Below are 15,736 nucleotides of genomic sequence, written 5' to 3' on the forward strand. Positions count from 1 at the left end.
CTGTGTGAAGCATCTTTATACCAGCTGTACTGCCACCTAGATACACTTTCATCCTGTATCTCACATCTCAGAGTGACAGTGTCTCCACTGAACACCTGTTTATCAGGATTTATAGATGCCACTGGTTTGGGTCTTTCTGTGGGAAAATTGCAAAGGACATAAACTGTCTTGTTGAATGTGTAATTAGTGTATATCAGTGATATAGAAATACTTGTATAGGGAAAATGAGCAGATATCAACTATAAAAGAAAAAAGATCTGAGATCAGTCAATATTAAATTGAAATTCTATCTTTCAAATATAAATTGTCAGTCATTAAAATATACACAACAGCGAGTGCAGATGCAATTGTAGGTAAGTGTTTAATAAATAAACAGGCAGATAATCTTCTAAATCACTAGGCAAAGTCATGATCTTGAGACAGGCAAGGGCCGAGCAATAGGCAAACAGCAATACAAGGACAAAAACAAGACTGTGAACCGAGAAAATGAAACTAAATCAAAATCTTGAACCTTAATAAAAAAAAATTTAATTTAAATAAACATGGACAAACAAAAAACAGCTCATTAATCACTATAATTAGGCGAGTTAGAATACAAAGGAGTATACACACACACACACGTTAATCATACATGAGAACATGAAACATCTGAGAACAGACACATGAAAATAAGGATCAATGAACAGATAGGGTGGAGATATAATATGAATGAATCAATACAAAGGCATAACAAAAACAGAGCACTGAGCAGACATGCGCTTCATTTTAGCTTCCACACTACATGCAGCCACAAATAAAGCAAAGGGGATATTCCTGACAATAACCCCACATCTAAATCCAGGTGAAGTGTCCTGGAGGGTGTAGGCTACGGTCTCTATGGAACTGATTTTTAGCACTTAGCTTTAGTCACTGGAAGAAGCAAACAAAACATTCATTTCTAAATATATTTTCCACACAATAAGCAGCATTTCATAAATGTCTATTTAAACATTTTCATGTGTCTCTAAAAACACTTCACACACTCACCTGATACAGTCAGTGTAACAGCATCACTGAGGTGTGAGGAACGTGAGCCTCCACTCTCTCTTCCTTTACAGGTGTATTTACCTGTGTGTGTCACTTCAACACTACTGATTGTGTACATCTGTACACTACTGACAGGACTGAGTGAAGCATCTTTATACCAGCTGTACTGCCACCTAGATACACTTTCATCCTGTATCTCACATCTCAGAGTGACAGTGTCTCCACTGAACACCTGTTTATCAGGAATTATAGATGCCACCGGTTTGGGTCTTCCTGAAGAAAGACAATACTGCAATAAAACTTTCATGATTAAATATTTTTCATTAATGAATAAGGAAGAAATAGAAACAGTATAATTGTGAGGACACTTTTATCAACTCTATCTGCTTGGAAATTCTGGTTTCATACATCCCTTATACTGTGTATTTTTGCCTTCTTTTTGGATCTTTCAGGGTTCTGCTGGAATTTATATTTGTCATCTTTTTTTCCTCCACTAGATGTCACCATTCTGTGCTTTTATATCGTTCCCTGTTTATTGTTACCATCAGTGTTTAATTTCCCACTGTGTATATATATATATATATATATATATATATATATATATATATATATATATATATATATATATATATATATATACTGAACACAATAATGAATGTTACACTTTTGTTCCGCCCCCATTTTCATGAGCTGAATTCATGAGCTGAAAGTTTTCTATGTACACAAACAGCTATTTCTCTCAAATATTGTTCACAAATCTGTCTGTGTTAGTGAGCACTTCTCGTTTGCCACCTCACAGGTGTGGCATATCAAGATGCTGATTAGACAGAATGATTATTGCACAGTTGTGCTTTAGGCTGGCCACAATAAAAGGCCACTGTAAAATGTGCAGTTTTATCGCACAGCACACTGCCACAGATGAAGTTTTGAGGAAGTGTGCAATTGGCATGCTGACTGCAGGAATGTCCACCAGATCTGTTGCCTGTGAAATGTATGTTCATTTCTCTACCATAACCTGTCTCCAAAAGTGTTTCAGAGAATTTGGCAGTACATCCAACCGTCCTCACAACCACAGACCCCATGTGACCACACCAGCCCAGAACCTCCACGTCCAACATCTTCACCTCCAAGACTGTCTAAGACCAACCACCCAGACAGCTGCAGCAACAATTTCTGCTGAAACTGTCAAAAAGTGTCTCAGGGAAGCTTATTTGCATGCTCCTCATCCCCATCGGGGTCTCGACCTGACTGCAGCGACTCACATTCGATGGCATCTGACACTCTGAATCCTAGTTTTTACTTTACAGGGCTAAATGTGTAAGGCAAAATGTGGTCACACCTGAAACTGACTGGTTTTCGGAGACCCCCTCTACCACCAATACAGTAAAATTGCACATTTTAGAGTGGCCTCTTATTGTGGCCAGCTTAAGGCACACCTGTGCAATAATCAAGCCGTCTAATCAGCATCTTGATATGCCACACCTGTGAGGTGAATGGATTATCTCAGCAGAGGAGAAGTGCTCGCTAACACAGAGTTAGACAGATTTGTGAACAATATTTAGGAGAAATAGGCCTGTTGTGTACATAGAAAAAGTCTTAGATTTTTGAGTTCAGCTCATGAAAAATGGGGGCAAAAAAGAAGTGTTGCATTTATAATTTTGTTTAGTAGGAGTTCCCCTTCTACCTCAGTCCATTTTCCTTGGACTTGAATTTTGTCTGGCCTGCCTCTCATAGTTTTTACCACTGTGCCCATCTATGAACCCGAGTCCAACTCTGCTCTTAGGTTTACCCTCTTTCCTGTGGCAAATTTTGGGAGGGTCTGACTTCCTGTTTCCACCACAAAATGCTAATTATTTTCTTCATGTGTCCTCTTTTGTCCACCCGCACTCTTTTCCTTAACAGAGGAATAAATTGCAACTCATAATTTTGCACAGAAACTACAAAACACCGCTGTCCTTAAGACTTTATATTTTGGAAAATTACAGCTTTTTTCACTTTTTATCTTTTAAAATAACATGATTATAAATATTTACATATTAATTTTGCCTATTGATGATTCATGACATTCTGGAATACCCAGGAATAACAATAATTGTTTATTGTTTGTTAGAGCTTTTTTTTGTAACACACCTGTAAAAAATATAAATAAAAAATACACATGCCATACCTCTCACTATAATCTCAACAGGATCACTATGCTCTGTGTAGTATATGTAGTTTTTCCTGTGTGCGCGACACTGGTACACTGTTTCTCCTTCATTCGCAACCGTCACGTTAAATGTGTTTGCATTTTCACCGTTGTGAAGCTGTAAGTCCTGATAATCTTTGTACCAAAAAATCCCCCATTCAGTCGACTGTTGCAGATCACAGCTCAGAGTGATGGTGTCTTCAGTGTAGACAGAGCGTTGAGGATTCACTCTTACAGTTGGTTTGGTAATTGCTGTTGGGATGAAATACTGAAGGTGTCAGAGCTGCGTTTCACTTAAATATTAAAAACAGAATATTTCTTGTATTGCAGGTTTCTTACATTGCCTGAATTCAGTATATATTTCATATGATATAATTTATGATTGGACTGAAGTGTAAAACATGGTTTACGGTAATTTAAAGGACACATACAAGCATAAGTAGCAATAAACTCTTGAATATAGTGACTGATGTTGGCAGTCATTGAATTTTGAAAATAGCAAACAAAGTTATAAAATATTTAAATTACCAAATTAAATGACATTAGATATGATGAAGATTCTTGTGAAACGTTACGCTAACATTAATCAAACGCTAACATTAATCAAACATGGACTCAGTAACTGGCAGCTCAATTCTGAACCCTAAAAAAAAGGGCAACATAATAAAATATATATATTTCTTTTATTGAATAATAAAAGAAACACCCACAGACTCACCTAATACCGTCAGTGTAACAGCATCACTGATCTTTGATCTCCAAGAGTCACGTCTTTGTCCTCTGCAGGTGTAGTCACCACTGTCAGACTCACTAACAAACTGGATTATTAATAACCCCATTATTGGTCTGAATGTGTAGTCACCATCCTCTTCCTCTGAGAGTCTGTTATTATTTTTATACCAGCTGTATATCCACTGAGCACCTCTTCTTCCCTGAACTTCACATTTAAGAACAACACGCTCTCCAATTAGTACATGTGAATCAGGAATTATGGACAACACGGCTTTAGGACGCCCTATAAAAAAAGGTTTATGTTTAATAATATTGTAAAGTATTTAAGCAGTGCAAAACATTATTTATTTATTTTATTTATTATTCATGTCTAAACTTAATTTACAAATTAGAACAGTTTTTAATTATAAATTAAAGTTTTTTATTTATGTGAATGTAGAACTACCATGAATTTATTATAAATTAAGATGAGATGAGAACAAAGAATAGGAATAACTGATTTAATGTTAATTGCTTTGTTTGGAGCTATAAAAACAAATTTTCAGCCCCAAATGAAATCAAATATACATAATATGAAGGATATTTTAAATACCGTACCTTGAACATGAGCCACTGGTATACATACAACCAACACTTAATAAAAAAAAAACATGAAAAAAAAGAATGAAGTAAATATTGAAAATATTAATAATAACAGCACATTTTAGACAACTGTACCCCAAAAGATTTAACTATGCCAGTATCGTCTCAAGGTTACGAACGTAACCCTAGTTCCCCGAGGGAACGAGACGCTGCGTCGAAACGCTATGGGAACGCCCCTGCGTGACCACGCTCTGAACCACGTGTGAAATCTAGCCAATAGGCAAGCCGTGACGTCATAGACAGGCGACGTCGCGTAAACCAGGAAGCTACAAGATGGCTGTGCGGTGGTAGCGACATTAGCTTCTGCAAAGAGAAGGTAAGCGCCGCGGGATGCAGGAGTGTGGCATGGAGCGCGGCGTCTCGTTCCCTCGGGAACTAGGGTTACGTTCGTAACCTTGAGACGTTCCCCTTCAGGAACTCGAGCTGCGTCGAAACGCTATGGGAACGAGTGTCCAATCACGCCACACTGACCAGACCCTGCCAAAGAGTGAGGGCCTCGGCACCAGCACGTAGGACAGAGGAGCCCGGGGTGGCTCTGAGGTCGAGGCCATAGAACCTGACAAAGGTCAGCGGGTGGACCAACCCGCAGCGTCACAGACGTCCCGGAGTGACACTCATGTGCACCCGGCCGCAGAGGCCGCCACACTCCGGCGGGGTGAGCCCTGACCGCGATCGGGGCGGGGACCAGGACTCGCAGCCGAACAACTGCACCAACCACCTCCAAGGACTCGTCCTGTGGAGATAAGCACCCAGTGCTCGCACTGGACACAGCCGGGTCTCGTAACCCCTGGTCGGGGGCTATAATAGAGGAGGGCAGAATGCCTGTAACACGACACATCGTGTGGGAGCACCTGGCCCCATGTAAGAACACTCTGGGCATGCCAGGGGGCAACTCCAGGTGGGACGAGGCAACTGCCAAGTCCCAGACAGGCACTCCGAGTCGTGTCCCGGGCCACAGCCTCCGGGCGCCGCGGAGGAAACGTGTCACCAATGGGACCTACCCAGCGAACACGGAAACCCTCAGGGTCGAAGGGGTTAACCCTGCGGCAAACTGTACCTGCAAAACACCAGAACTGAACCGACCGGCAGTCATCTGGGTCCAAGTCATGGTGCTCACACCGTGACGCGAACAGTCGCCATCGTGCGGCATACGACCTCCTCATGGAGGGAGCTCTGGAGTGGAGAGGGGCCTCTACTACCTCGGTAGAGAGAACAGCCGCTACAAACTGTGTCCCCTCAGGGGCCACAGGCTCCACAACACCGGGCGGGGTGAACCAGGGTTCCGCCCGCCAACCAGGTGCTACCCGGAGGAGACAGACTCCCTACCGGCAAAACTTTCCCAGAACTCCCGAGAGCAGCGCAATCGGGAAAGGCGACAGGCGTAGCCTCGCCAAGACCGCCCCACGGCAGCCACTGTCTCGACAGGGCGCCTGCTCAGGCATCCAACCGTCCGGGATGTAACCGGCTCTAAATGAGAGGAGTTCGTCCGGGACCACAAGAGGACCCCTGCGCCCGTTGCTGCAAGGCGAGACCGAGGTCCCCGGTGGACGATGTACGAGACCACCGCAGCATTGTCCGAGCGGACCAACACATAGCGATCTCTAAGGACTGGGAGAAAGAGTTGTAACTCAACAACACTGCCAGCACCTCCCGCAACCTATGTGCCACAAGAGGCGGGCGCTCCACAGACCCTGGGAGGAGTGGCCACTCATGACCGCTCCCCACCCCGTGATGGAAGCGCCCGTCGTTAGCGTTACACGGCGACAAGGAGTCCCTAAACGGGCCTCGGGACAGAACGTAAGGTTCTACCATGCAACCAAGGCTCGTGGGCACACCGTAAGACCTTGATGTGATGACACAGACTCCCTCAGGGGAGAACCTACTGCCCCGGAGCCACCACTGGAGGGGCCACATGCGGACACTGCCGACATGAGACCCAGCAGCCTCTGGAACTGCCTCACAGTGACCAGGCGGCCTGCCCCTACCCTCCTGACTGCAGTGAGGATGACTACAAACCGGGCGGAGACAACCGTGCCCGCAACTCGGCCGAGTCCCACACCACGCCGAGAAAGTGGCCCTCCGCTGGGAAAGTACACACAACCCGCGCCCCAGTCCGAACCCCAGTACCTTCATGCAGGCGGAACAGCACCTCAATGTTAAACCGCCAGGTGGTCTAACGAGCCACCATCAACCAATCGCTGATATAATACAGAACGCGGATGCCCTGAAGCCGCAGCGGGGTCAGTGCTGCTCACGCACTCTGTGAAGGCACGGGTGAGGCGCTAGGCCGCACGGAAGGACCGATATTGGTAAGCTTCGCCCCGAAAGCAACCTCAGGAACCTCCCGTGCGCGGTGAAGGACGGCTGCATGGGAGCATGCAACCTCCAGATCTAGCGATGACAAATCAGTCCTTGGACATGACCTGAGACACGACCTCTCTAAACGAGAAACCTGAACCCGAGCCCCAAAAGTGAGTGGTTCAAGTAGCAGAGATCCAGAATGGGACGCAACCCACCGTCCTTCTTCGGAACAACGAAGCACGGGCCGTAGCAGCCTGACTCGCAAACTGAGGGGGAACCACCTCGATGGCCCCTTTCCCCAGGAGTGCGCACTCCTGTTCCAGGACCAGGGTTTGCACGGGTCCCGCCAGGGCGGGACACACCCCGTCGAGCCGGGGAGGAGAAGATGCGAACCGAATCGCGCAACCCTTCTTCACAGTACGCAGGACCCCCGAGAGACTCCAGGCAGCCCTAAGACTGACAGAAAGTCTCCACAGGGAGAACCAACCCCTCGGGGCTGGCCCCCGACCCACTCAGAGCGGCTGGAGCGGTGCTCTGCAGCCGACCACACCTCCTGAGAGGTGGCGGAACCCCCGTCCGCAGCGATCACGCGGGCGGAATACGGGAGCAAACCGCTGAGAAGCTGCGCCTGAACACGACCCGTGGCAGGGCTAACAGACAGTCCTCCTGAACCCAAACGGCAGGAGCAGCGTACTGCGGCCGTTGAAGCCTCCTGAGAGGCGGCGGAACCCCCCGTCCGCAGCGATCATACGGGCGGAATACTGGGAGCAAACCGCTGGAGAAGCTGCGCCCTGAACACGACCCGTGGCAGGGCTAACAGACAGACCTCCTGAACCCGAACGGCAGGAGCAGCGTGCTGCGGCCGTGAAGCCCCTGAGAGGCGGCGGATGACACCCATCCGCAACGAACTGTCGAGCGGAAATAAGGGAGTTAACCGCTAGAGGGAGGCAGCGTCCCGAACACCCTGTGGCAGGGCCGACAGACCGGCCTCGGCGGTGCCAGGGAGGGACGAGCACCGTAGCATGAGGTGCGCACCGCCTCAAAATGCAAGCCATCAGGCCTACGCACCATAGCCCGTTCACCAGAGGCGAGGACGACCTCAGGCCGTCCAGCCTCCTCGGCCTAGAGAGTCGCCAGGGCCCCTAGGACCGCCCAGCGAGTCGGGTGGCAACACTCTCTCACCGGGCCATCTCGCTGTGCCTGGACGCACCAGGCGCGGCTGCCGCTGAGCAGCTCCATCGAGCAGCGAGGAACTACCACTGAAACGCCACCGCGCCTCCTGAACCCGCCAGCAATCACCCTTACCCACAGCGTCACCAGGTCAGGCCAGGAGGGACACCATGACGCCAGAAGGAAGCTCGCATCATCCCCATAGCAGGCCAGCCTGGTATGCCTGCAACACACTCATCGTGTGGAAGCAACCTGTAGCCTGACCTGCCGCGCAGCGCCACCCACCAGAGCCAAGCGGCGCTCAGAGGCAAACCGATAGCCGTCACAGACGCAACACTCGGGAGAGATAGCTAGCTAGCATCTCCACCACAAGCGGCAACGTCCGTAGCCGCGCCACGCAGATCCAATAACATTCGCGCACAGCGAAAGAACATCGGAAAAGCACGCGCGTCCACGGGCCTCCCAGGACCCAGACACCTCGGTGCGCAGATCAGGAGGCGCTGAGGCTGTGACACAGTGCAGGAAACGCACAACCAGCTCACTGGCGCGCTGCTCCCGCCACACGACCGGCCAAGCTAATCCAGCTCGGACCGGCCCGTGCCACGACCACAAGGAGCTCCATATACAGCACAGGCTGTGAGGAGTCCGCAGGCTCGCCAGCATCCACCAGCTCAACCTCCTCGGAGAGAGACATGTAATGCTGCGCCGCCCGCACCGGGAGAAGAAGCAGCCGCCAGGCATGCTTCCCCTAATTTCGAAATTTCATCCACCTCGGAGGAAGAAATATGGAGCACCGCGTCACACACACCGGGAAAAGAACCGATACCAAACGAGCGCTCTCCCCGGGGAACGGGAGCTCGGCTAGCAGCCGAGCGCATAGCCACACGGCTAAAGCTAACAGCCGATACCATCGAGAGCCAAAGCCTCGAGGAGAGCGCCACCTCGAGAGCGCTCTCTGAAATTCTCCACCTCGGAGGAAGAATACGGAGCACCGCGAACGCACCGGGAAGAACCGTTACCAAACGAGCGCAATCCCGGGAACGGGAGCTCGGCTAGCAGCCGAGCGCATAGCCACACGGCTAAATGCTAACAGCCGATACCATCGAGAGCCAAAGCCGCGAGGAAGAGCGCCACCTCGAGAGCGCTCCCGAAATTCACCCACCTCGGAGGAAGAATACGGAGCACCGCAACGCACGGGAAGAACCGTTTCCAAACGAGTGCAAACCCGGGAACGTGAGCTCGCCTCGCAGCCGGGAGCGCATAGCCGCACGGCTAAATGCTAACAACCGATACCCTCGAGAGCCGACTAAGCACGCTCTAAGCTAAGCAAACAAGACATCGGCTGCGTGTCACCCCCCCCGAAATGAATCGGGGCAAGCAGGAGACACGCAGACGGAATTTTGCCTGCATATAAGCTCATGACTGCACAGATAACACACTCAAAGCGCTTACCTGAACGAGCAGAAGCTAATGTCGCTACCACCGCACAGCCATCTTGTAGCTTCCTGGTTTACGCGACGTCGCCTGTCTATGACGTCACGGCTTGCCTATTGGCTAGATTTCACACGTGGTTCAGAGCGTGGTCACGCAGGGGCGTTCCCATAGCGTTTCGACGCAGCTCGAGTTCCTGAAGGGGAACTAATAGCTATAAGATCTATATGTTAGCTTTGTCAGCCAATTAGATCCAAGCACTCAGTGTGAGTTATTGGTTTTAAACGTCTAAATTCACATCTCCTCCAGCTAGTCACAGATGAATACAAGGGGAAAGTTTACCCCTTACAAAGAAATGAACAGTCTAGTAATGTAATGGTAGGTTTATTTTACAAAGAAAGAAAGAAATCCATTAAAATACCTTAATGACTTTCAAAAGGTTATAAATTAATTTGTATTTGATTGAGTGAAATAAGTATATGATCCCGTACCAAATTAGCAAGAATTCTGATAGACCCAAATTGTCCTGTACAATTAAGAAAGTTCAACTCGTCAACTCGTTATGTATGTAAAAGATACCAGTGACAGAATCAACCTCTTACATTCAAACCTCTCCACCACCATGGGCAAGACCAAAGAGCTGTCAAAGGACGTCAGGGACAAGAATTTGTGGACCTGCACAAAACAGAAATGGGTTTCAAGCACATCAGATTGTTGCTTTGGCCAGGTGTTTTGGGTCATTGTCATGCTGAAAGACCCATTCACGACCCATCTTCAGTCTTCTGGCTGAGGCCAGGAGGTTCTAATCCAAAATTCGACATTGCATGGCTCCATTCATGTGGTGAAGTGTTCCTGTACCCTTAGCAGAGTAACAGCCTCAAAGCAGATTCTAGATTCTTGCTAGTTGGTTGGGGATAAAATTCTTATTTCACTCAATTAAATACAAAATAATTTTTGCAAAAATAATCTTTTAAAATAAACCATCAAAAAAAGAGACTTAATTTATTTGAAAAGGGGTAAGTTTACAAAATAAGCAAGCAATCAAATACTGAAGACTAATAAAAAGTGGTGGCACTGTTAAAAACTTTCTTTCAGCTGCTCCCATTAGAGAGGCCCCACAGCGGACCATCCGCATGTTTGATTTGGCACATGTTTTTACGCTGGATAGCCTTCCTAACACAACCCTCCCCATTTATCCGGGCTTGGAACCGGCACTAAGAGTGGCTGGGGTTGGTTCCCTGACCGGGGATCACTGTTATTGCGCTAATTTTAAAGACAGATGTGCAGTAATTTGTTTTTAAACGATCAGTTTTATTACCATAAAAGTAAAGAAATTAAAGTCATAGCGCATGTTCTCAGTATGGCCTAGATCTAATGCTATTATGAATTTGTTAAAGTCTGCACAGGAAATCCCACCACAGTTTACCACAGCAGCTAAAGACATTTCAGTCACTTCCTTTAGTGAGAATACAGTCGCCAGCCAGTCATTTTCTTTAACAACAGTAGGACATCGAAGATCAACTACGGATAGATGATTTAAATCATGTGTTTAAAACTTGCACTATTTGCAATCTTACCAGTTGGACTATTAGCTACTGAGAGTAGTTACACATGAATACTTTTTATAACACACACACATACACCTGATACACCTGAGAACTTGTGCTGAAGTACACACAATGTCCAAATCACACAATAAACTCAATACTAACAACATCCAGACTAATTAACAACTTTATACCCTACCACTTACTCTGTGTCTAAAGAAGACACAAAGAAAACATTTACTCACAGAGCATCACAGGGAGTTCCATCCTGACCCTCTAATGAGTGACTGAAAGACAGAGCAAAAGTGTGTTGAAACCTTGCTAGTTAGTTTTCAGAGAGAGAGAGAGAGAGAGAGAGAGAGAGAGAGAATGTACTAATACGTTTAAAATAATTTGTATTAAAAAAAGAGTAACAAAGCTGCACAATAGGCAAAATATCTAAATGTACATATAATCTCACTGTAAACGTATGCCAAACAAATGTTCACAAAAGCCTAAGATCTACATGCTTCTAGCAGGAAAGTCTTTAGAGAAAGCAAGACATTTACATGTATGTCATGTGGAAGACACCCTTACAGTTATTTATACAACTAAGCACTTGAAGGATAAGGGCCTTGCTCAAGGGCCCGACAGTAGCAACTTGGTCGTGTTAGGATTTGACTAAGACAAGACAAGAAACTCCTGCTGCTGTCTTTATTCCAACACAGTCTCACGGCATCTTGTGATATAATCACAAACTTTAATCCATCGTCTCTTTTTTTTTGTTTTACTATGCACTGAGACAGAGGATCATGGGTAATGCTGACAGAAATACTAAAGGTAATCTTTCTTCCACATGTTTATCAGAGAATAATGCAAAAAATATACAGTTAGGGTTAAACTGTAATGAATGTGTGTCTCGAATTAACACAGTCCTTTCAATGAACCAGGAGATTATATTTACTGTATTTTGTCTGAAAGGAACCACTGACGATGGTTTATATTAGCGAGTAGCTTAAAGAATATAAAGCAGTAAAAACAAGGATACAATCTTCTGCTTAAATGTTGAGTAATGGTGGTTGAAGTTTCTAAAATCTAACCCAGTAGCAGAAAGAAAACGTTGGCGGAGACACCAAAAATACTTCCTATTGAAATACATGACATCATCAGTGACACAAAAAAGGGAAATTTGTGTTTAGGAACACAATTAAATAGATTACATTTTGTGACTATATCAGGAGATGCAGTGAGACTGGGCTGATCATTCTGGCAGGAGCAGATTATATGAAGGCAGAGAATTGAAGGCATGTTGTCAGTCAGAGTAGAACCAGAATGAGAAAGAAGCATCTAATCATGTTTGAGTGCAGTAAGCGCATTTCTGAGCGATAAATTCAAGTATTGAAAACCTCAAATATACAGATGTTGTAAGAGGCCAACACATGCTGAATACACAGAAAATTAAGTACTGATCACGTGGAAACAATGGTTATGTCAAGATCATGAGAAAATTAAATCGTGATCACGAGAAAACCAAAACTAAAAATAAATATATATAGCATGGCCTCTTAGGATTTCCTTACAAATATGACATTGTCTAAATAATTTATCTAAACCGTCCTGATTATGATGCAGATTCAGATAATTTTTTACAGATTACTTACAGTTTTGGGTCATGCTTCGGTTTGGCAGTGTGAGCAGACTCGTAGCATCCTGCAGTTGAAAGTGAAAGATAAATAGCAAAGCACTATGATCCTGACCTTATCCACACTGGTTCCCGTTTCTCTTCTGTTTTAGTACAGTCATTTTTGCTTCTCTTTTTTTACAGACTAACATCTGCTTTTCCTTCCTGTTTATGTAGGGAAGTGGTGGTCACCCCCGCTCCTCTTCTCTTCTATTTTGGTACAGTTCTGACAGCCCAAAGACAACTAAACTTAAATATAAAATATTCACATGATAAACATTTTACAGTCTATTCATTTCTCCCTCTTAATGTTCTTTTACATTAATAACCTGTTGCTTATTTGTTTGCAAATGTTCATAAATTTTCTTTTTTTTATCTTTTTTTATCTCTCATCCCTAAAATAATCTCAAATTGTTGTTTTGATTTTCCGTCGGCTTTGATCTTTTTTTTTCTTTTTTTTTGGAAGAGCACTTTACTCCATTTTGAAGCATTAAGTGGAGGCCATTCCCAAATATAAACACACACTTTAGTAACCAGATTAAGGTACGTAATTTCTCGTTCAGTGTGTGAAGTGTGACTTTTCACTTTTGTGTCTATCTCTGTCGCTAGCAATAATTGTATCTGTTAAAAGTGAAAGTTAGTTTGCTCTTTGACTGAGAAGTTCTGAGCATTAGAGGAGTGCATGCAGAGTCTGGAGAGATTTACTGAGTGTGAGAGCAGTCCAGGTTCTGCAGGGGAAATTCTGGATGCACTAGGTGGAGTTAGCATTCCCCCAGGAGAACCATTCCTCTCCGCTTCACGTGTCTAACAGGTTTGCTCTCTGAAGCACCTGCTGAAAAACATAAAAGAGCTCTGGTTATAGGAGACTATTCTGAGGCACGTGAAATTAGCTAGACATTTAGTGGCACCAGCTGCACAGGTCATGTGTATAATGGTAGCCAGATCGCAGATATTTATAATAATAACCGAAGCGTCACACAAAAAAACTAAACACAAATGTAACACATTGAAAGTTCTTTACACCAACAAAAAACATTTAGCAAGTCTAGTCAGTCAATTCCATTAATTAGTCTTTTTCAGACCCCCAGCATTTGCAGATTTTACAGGACCTATTTAATGTGACTGTGTGAAACCATATGTTTCCATATGTTTGTTCTCTGCAGTGAACCATGTGTCAACTCTGAAGAATCTACAGAGAGCTGAAAAAAACCTTTGAATCTAAGCATGGATTATGCCATAACCTTGTAGCTGTTTTTAGAGCCTCATACATTGACCATTCACTGATTCGCAAAAGTTTATTATGTCATATCAAGAAGAGTCTAATGATCCACCATGCCACCAATTGGCTCCCTCTTCAGGATGCCTTCACTGAATCGTGAGAACTGCAAAAGAGGCTTCTGCTATGTTTCTGTCCTTGTCGTCCTTTTTGCCCATCAGATGTCACTGTTTTGGTTATTTGTTCCTTTCCTAAACTGCAATTTCTTTCCCAGATTCTTAAATTAATCTTTCAGTTTGTCTGGGTTAGATCCTCATTTATGTTTTTCTTTAACCCTGGATATTTTTGTTACTTTGTCTATATATGCTTTTTAGCTTGGCACGCTTGTTTATAAGTGTAGTAAACTCTGTATGCTCTATTTAAAAATGTTGTGACAAGATTTTGTATTGAGTATTTAGTAATTTGTTAAGATTTTATTTTTCCCTTTTTTTGTCTTTTTAGATACCTGTTTTTGTTTCTCATGACTTGTTTTTTCCCCCTAACTTCAGATTTATTAAAATAAATATTTTGGGGTGGAAAAGTAGCTCAGATGTTAAGGCACTGGGTTATTGATCAGAAGGTCAGAGGTTCAAGCGCTCAGTGGAACATTCAGAAGTTTAGAAATCCTTCTGTAACCAATGCAATCAGTATGTTTTGCAACAATAGGGTTGAAAAGTTCTTGAGAGAGTTCTTTGCTTTTATCCATCATGAGACGTTTCTGGTGTCACACCTTGGTAATAGGACACCTTTATAGGCCATTAGTTGGGACTGAACCAGTAGATATTATTTTTGCATTTGCATTTGATTTCTTTAAGTATAAATTATCTCACCTCCCTTTCTTCACATGTTCAATACTTTTTCCCTGTGTCATTCCAAATTATTACACATAACTTTATTTTTGGACATCTACGGTTTCACTATGGTTTGCATGTGTTACCAATATCTGTAAAAAAATTGGTGTGGTGGGCCGTGCATTTGGTCATTTGGCAGTTAAGACTCCAAACCTCTACACTACAACCGCAACTGTGCCACCTACATCATCTAGAGCAGTTCAGAATCATTTTTTTTTCTAATAACATGACAAAAACATAAAAATGTAAATAAAATACAACCTACTCACCAGAGATGCAGACTCATAGTGTGCAGCGCTCCTCAGAGGCTGTAAGCCAGTGTACCGCTCGTATTCACTGGTCTGGAAGTGGAAAACAAACCCAGTCTGAGACAAGCTAGCTAGCTTCTGCATTGGCCAACCTCCTCAAAATGTATATCTTTTATTTAAAATGTATTTTAAGTATGTTCAGGGTCCCCTGGTGGTCTAGTGATTAGGATGCAGCGCTCTCACCGCTGCGGCCTGGGTTCGATCCGTGATCAGGGAACCAACCCCAGACACTCTTATTGCCGGTCCCAAGCCCGGATAAATGGGGAGGGTTGCATTAGGAAAAGCATCCAGCGTAAAAACATGTGGCAAATCAAACATGCAGATGATCCGCTGTGGCGACCCCTGATAGGAAAAGCCGAAAGAAAGTATTTTTAAGTATGTTCGAGACCAAATCAATTTATCTTTCTCCACAGGCATATAAAAGTCTAACTCAGATGTATTCTTGTGTGCAAAGCGCTACAGATGTGTTTTGCCAGTCTAACTTGGCTGTAACAGTTTCCCTCTGACCAACCAATCAGAGGACGGAAAAATGCTGATGATATTCTGGGCCAGCTAGCTACCCTGTGAGACGAATTTTTAATCTGATTGGTTAAAGAAACAGACCCATTGCTAATAAAGACTAAGG

The 15,736-nt window shown here is 44.6% G+C and overlaps 2 protein-coding genes across 2 annotated transcripts in view; both read right to left on the reverse strand.

Annotated features, from left to right (window-relative positions):
- LOC124387347 (obscurin-like) overlaps positions 1–15,736 on the reverse strand; it is a 402,170-nt gene that overhangs the window by 35,569 nt on the left and 350,865 nt on the right. The window lies entirely within an intron of this gene.
- Positions 1,205–12,818, reverse strand: LOC124387376 (MAM domain-containing glycosylphosphatidylinositol anchor protein 2-like). The gene is made up of 6 exons (XM_046851706.1): positions 12,678–12,818; positions 11,283–11,324; positions 4,544–4,579; positions 3,933–4,229; positions 3,194–3,466; positions 1,205–1,295 (listed from the first exon to the last, which is right to left on the reverse strand). The coding sequence occupies exons 2-6, from the start codon at positions 11,302–11,304 to the stop codon at positions 1,273–1,275; spliced, it is 651 nt and encodes a 216-aa protein (XP_046707662.1). The 5' UTR covers positions 11,305–11,324; positions 12,678–12,818; the 3' UTR covers positions 1,205–1,272.

Source organism: Silurus meridionalis, chromosome 6 (assembly GCF_014805685.1).
Source record: "Silurus meridionalis isolate SWU-2019-XX chromosome 6, ASM1480568v1, whole genome shotgun sequence".
Taxonomy (NCBI): domain Eukaryota; kingdom Metazoa; phylum Chordata; class Actinopteri; order Siluriformes; family Siluridae; genus Silurus; species Silurus meridionalis.

Excerpts from the sequence above, each read along its gene's own strand:
- LOC124387376 (XM_046851706.1), bottom strand. The coding sequence starts at position 11,304 with ATGGAACTCCCTGTGATGCTCT. Across the intron at positions 4,580-11,282 it reads GGAACTCCCTGTGATGCTCT|TGTTGGTTGTATGTATACCA; the intron begins GTGAGTAAATGT and ends TTTTTTATTAAG. Across the intron at positions 1,296-3,193 it reads TGTTGAGATTATAGTGAGAG|ACCCAAACCGGTGGCATCTA; the intron begins GTATGGCATGTG and ends TTCTTCAGGAAG.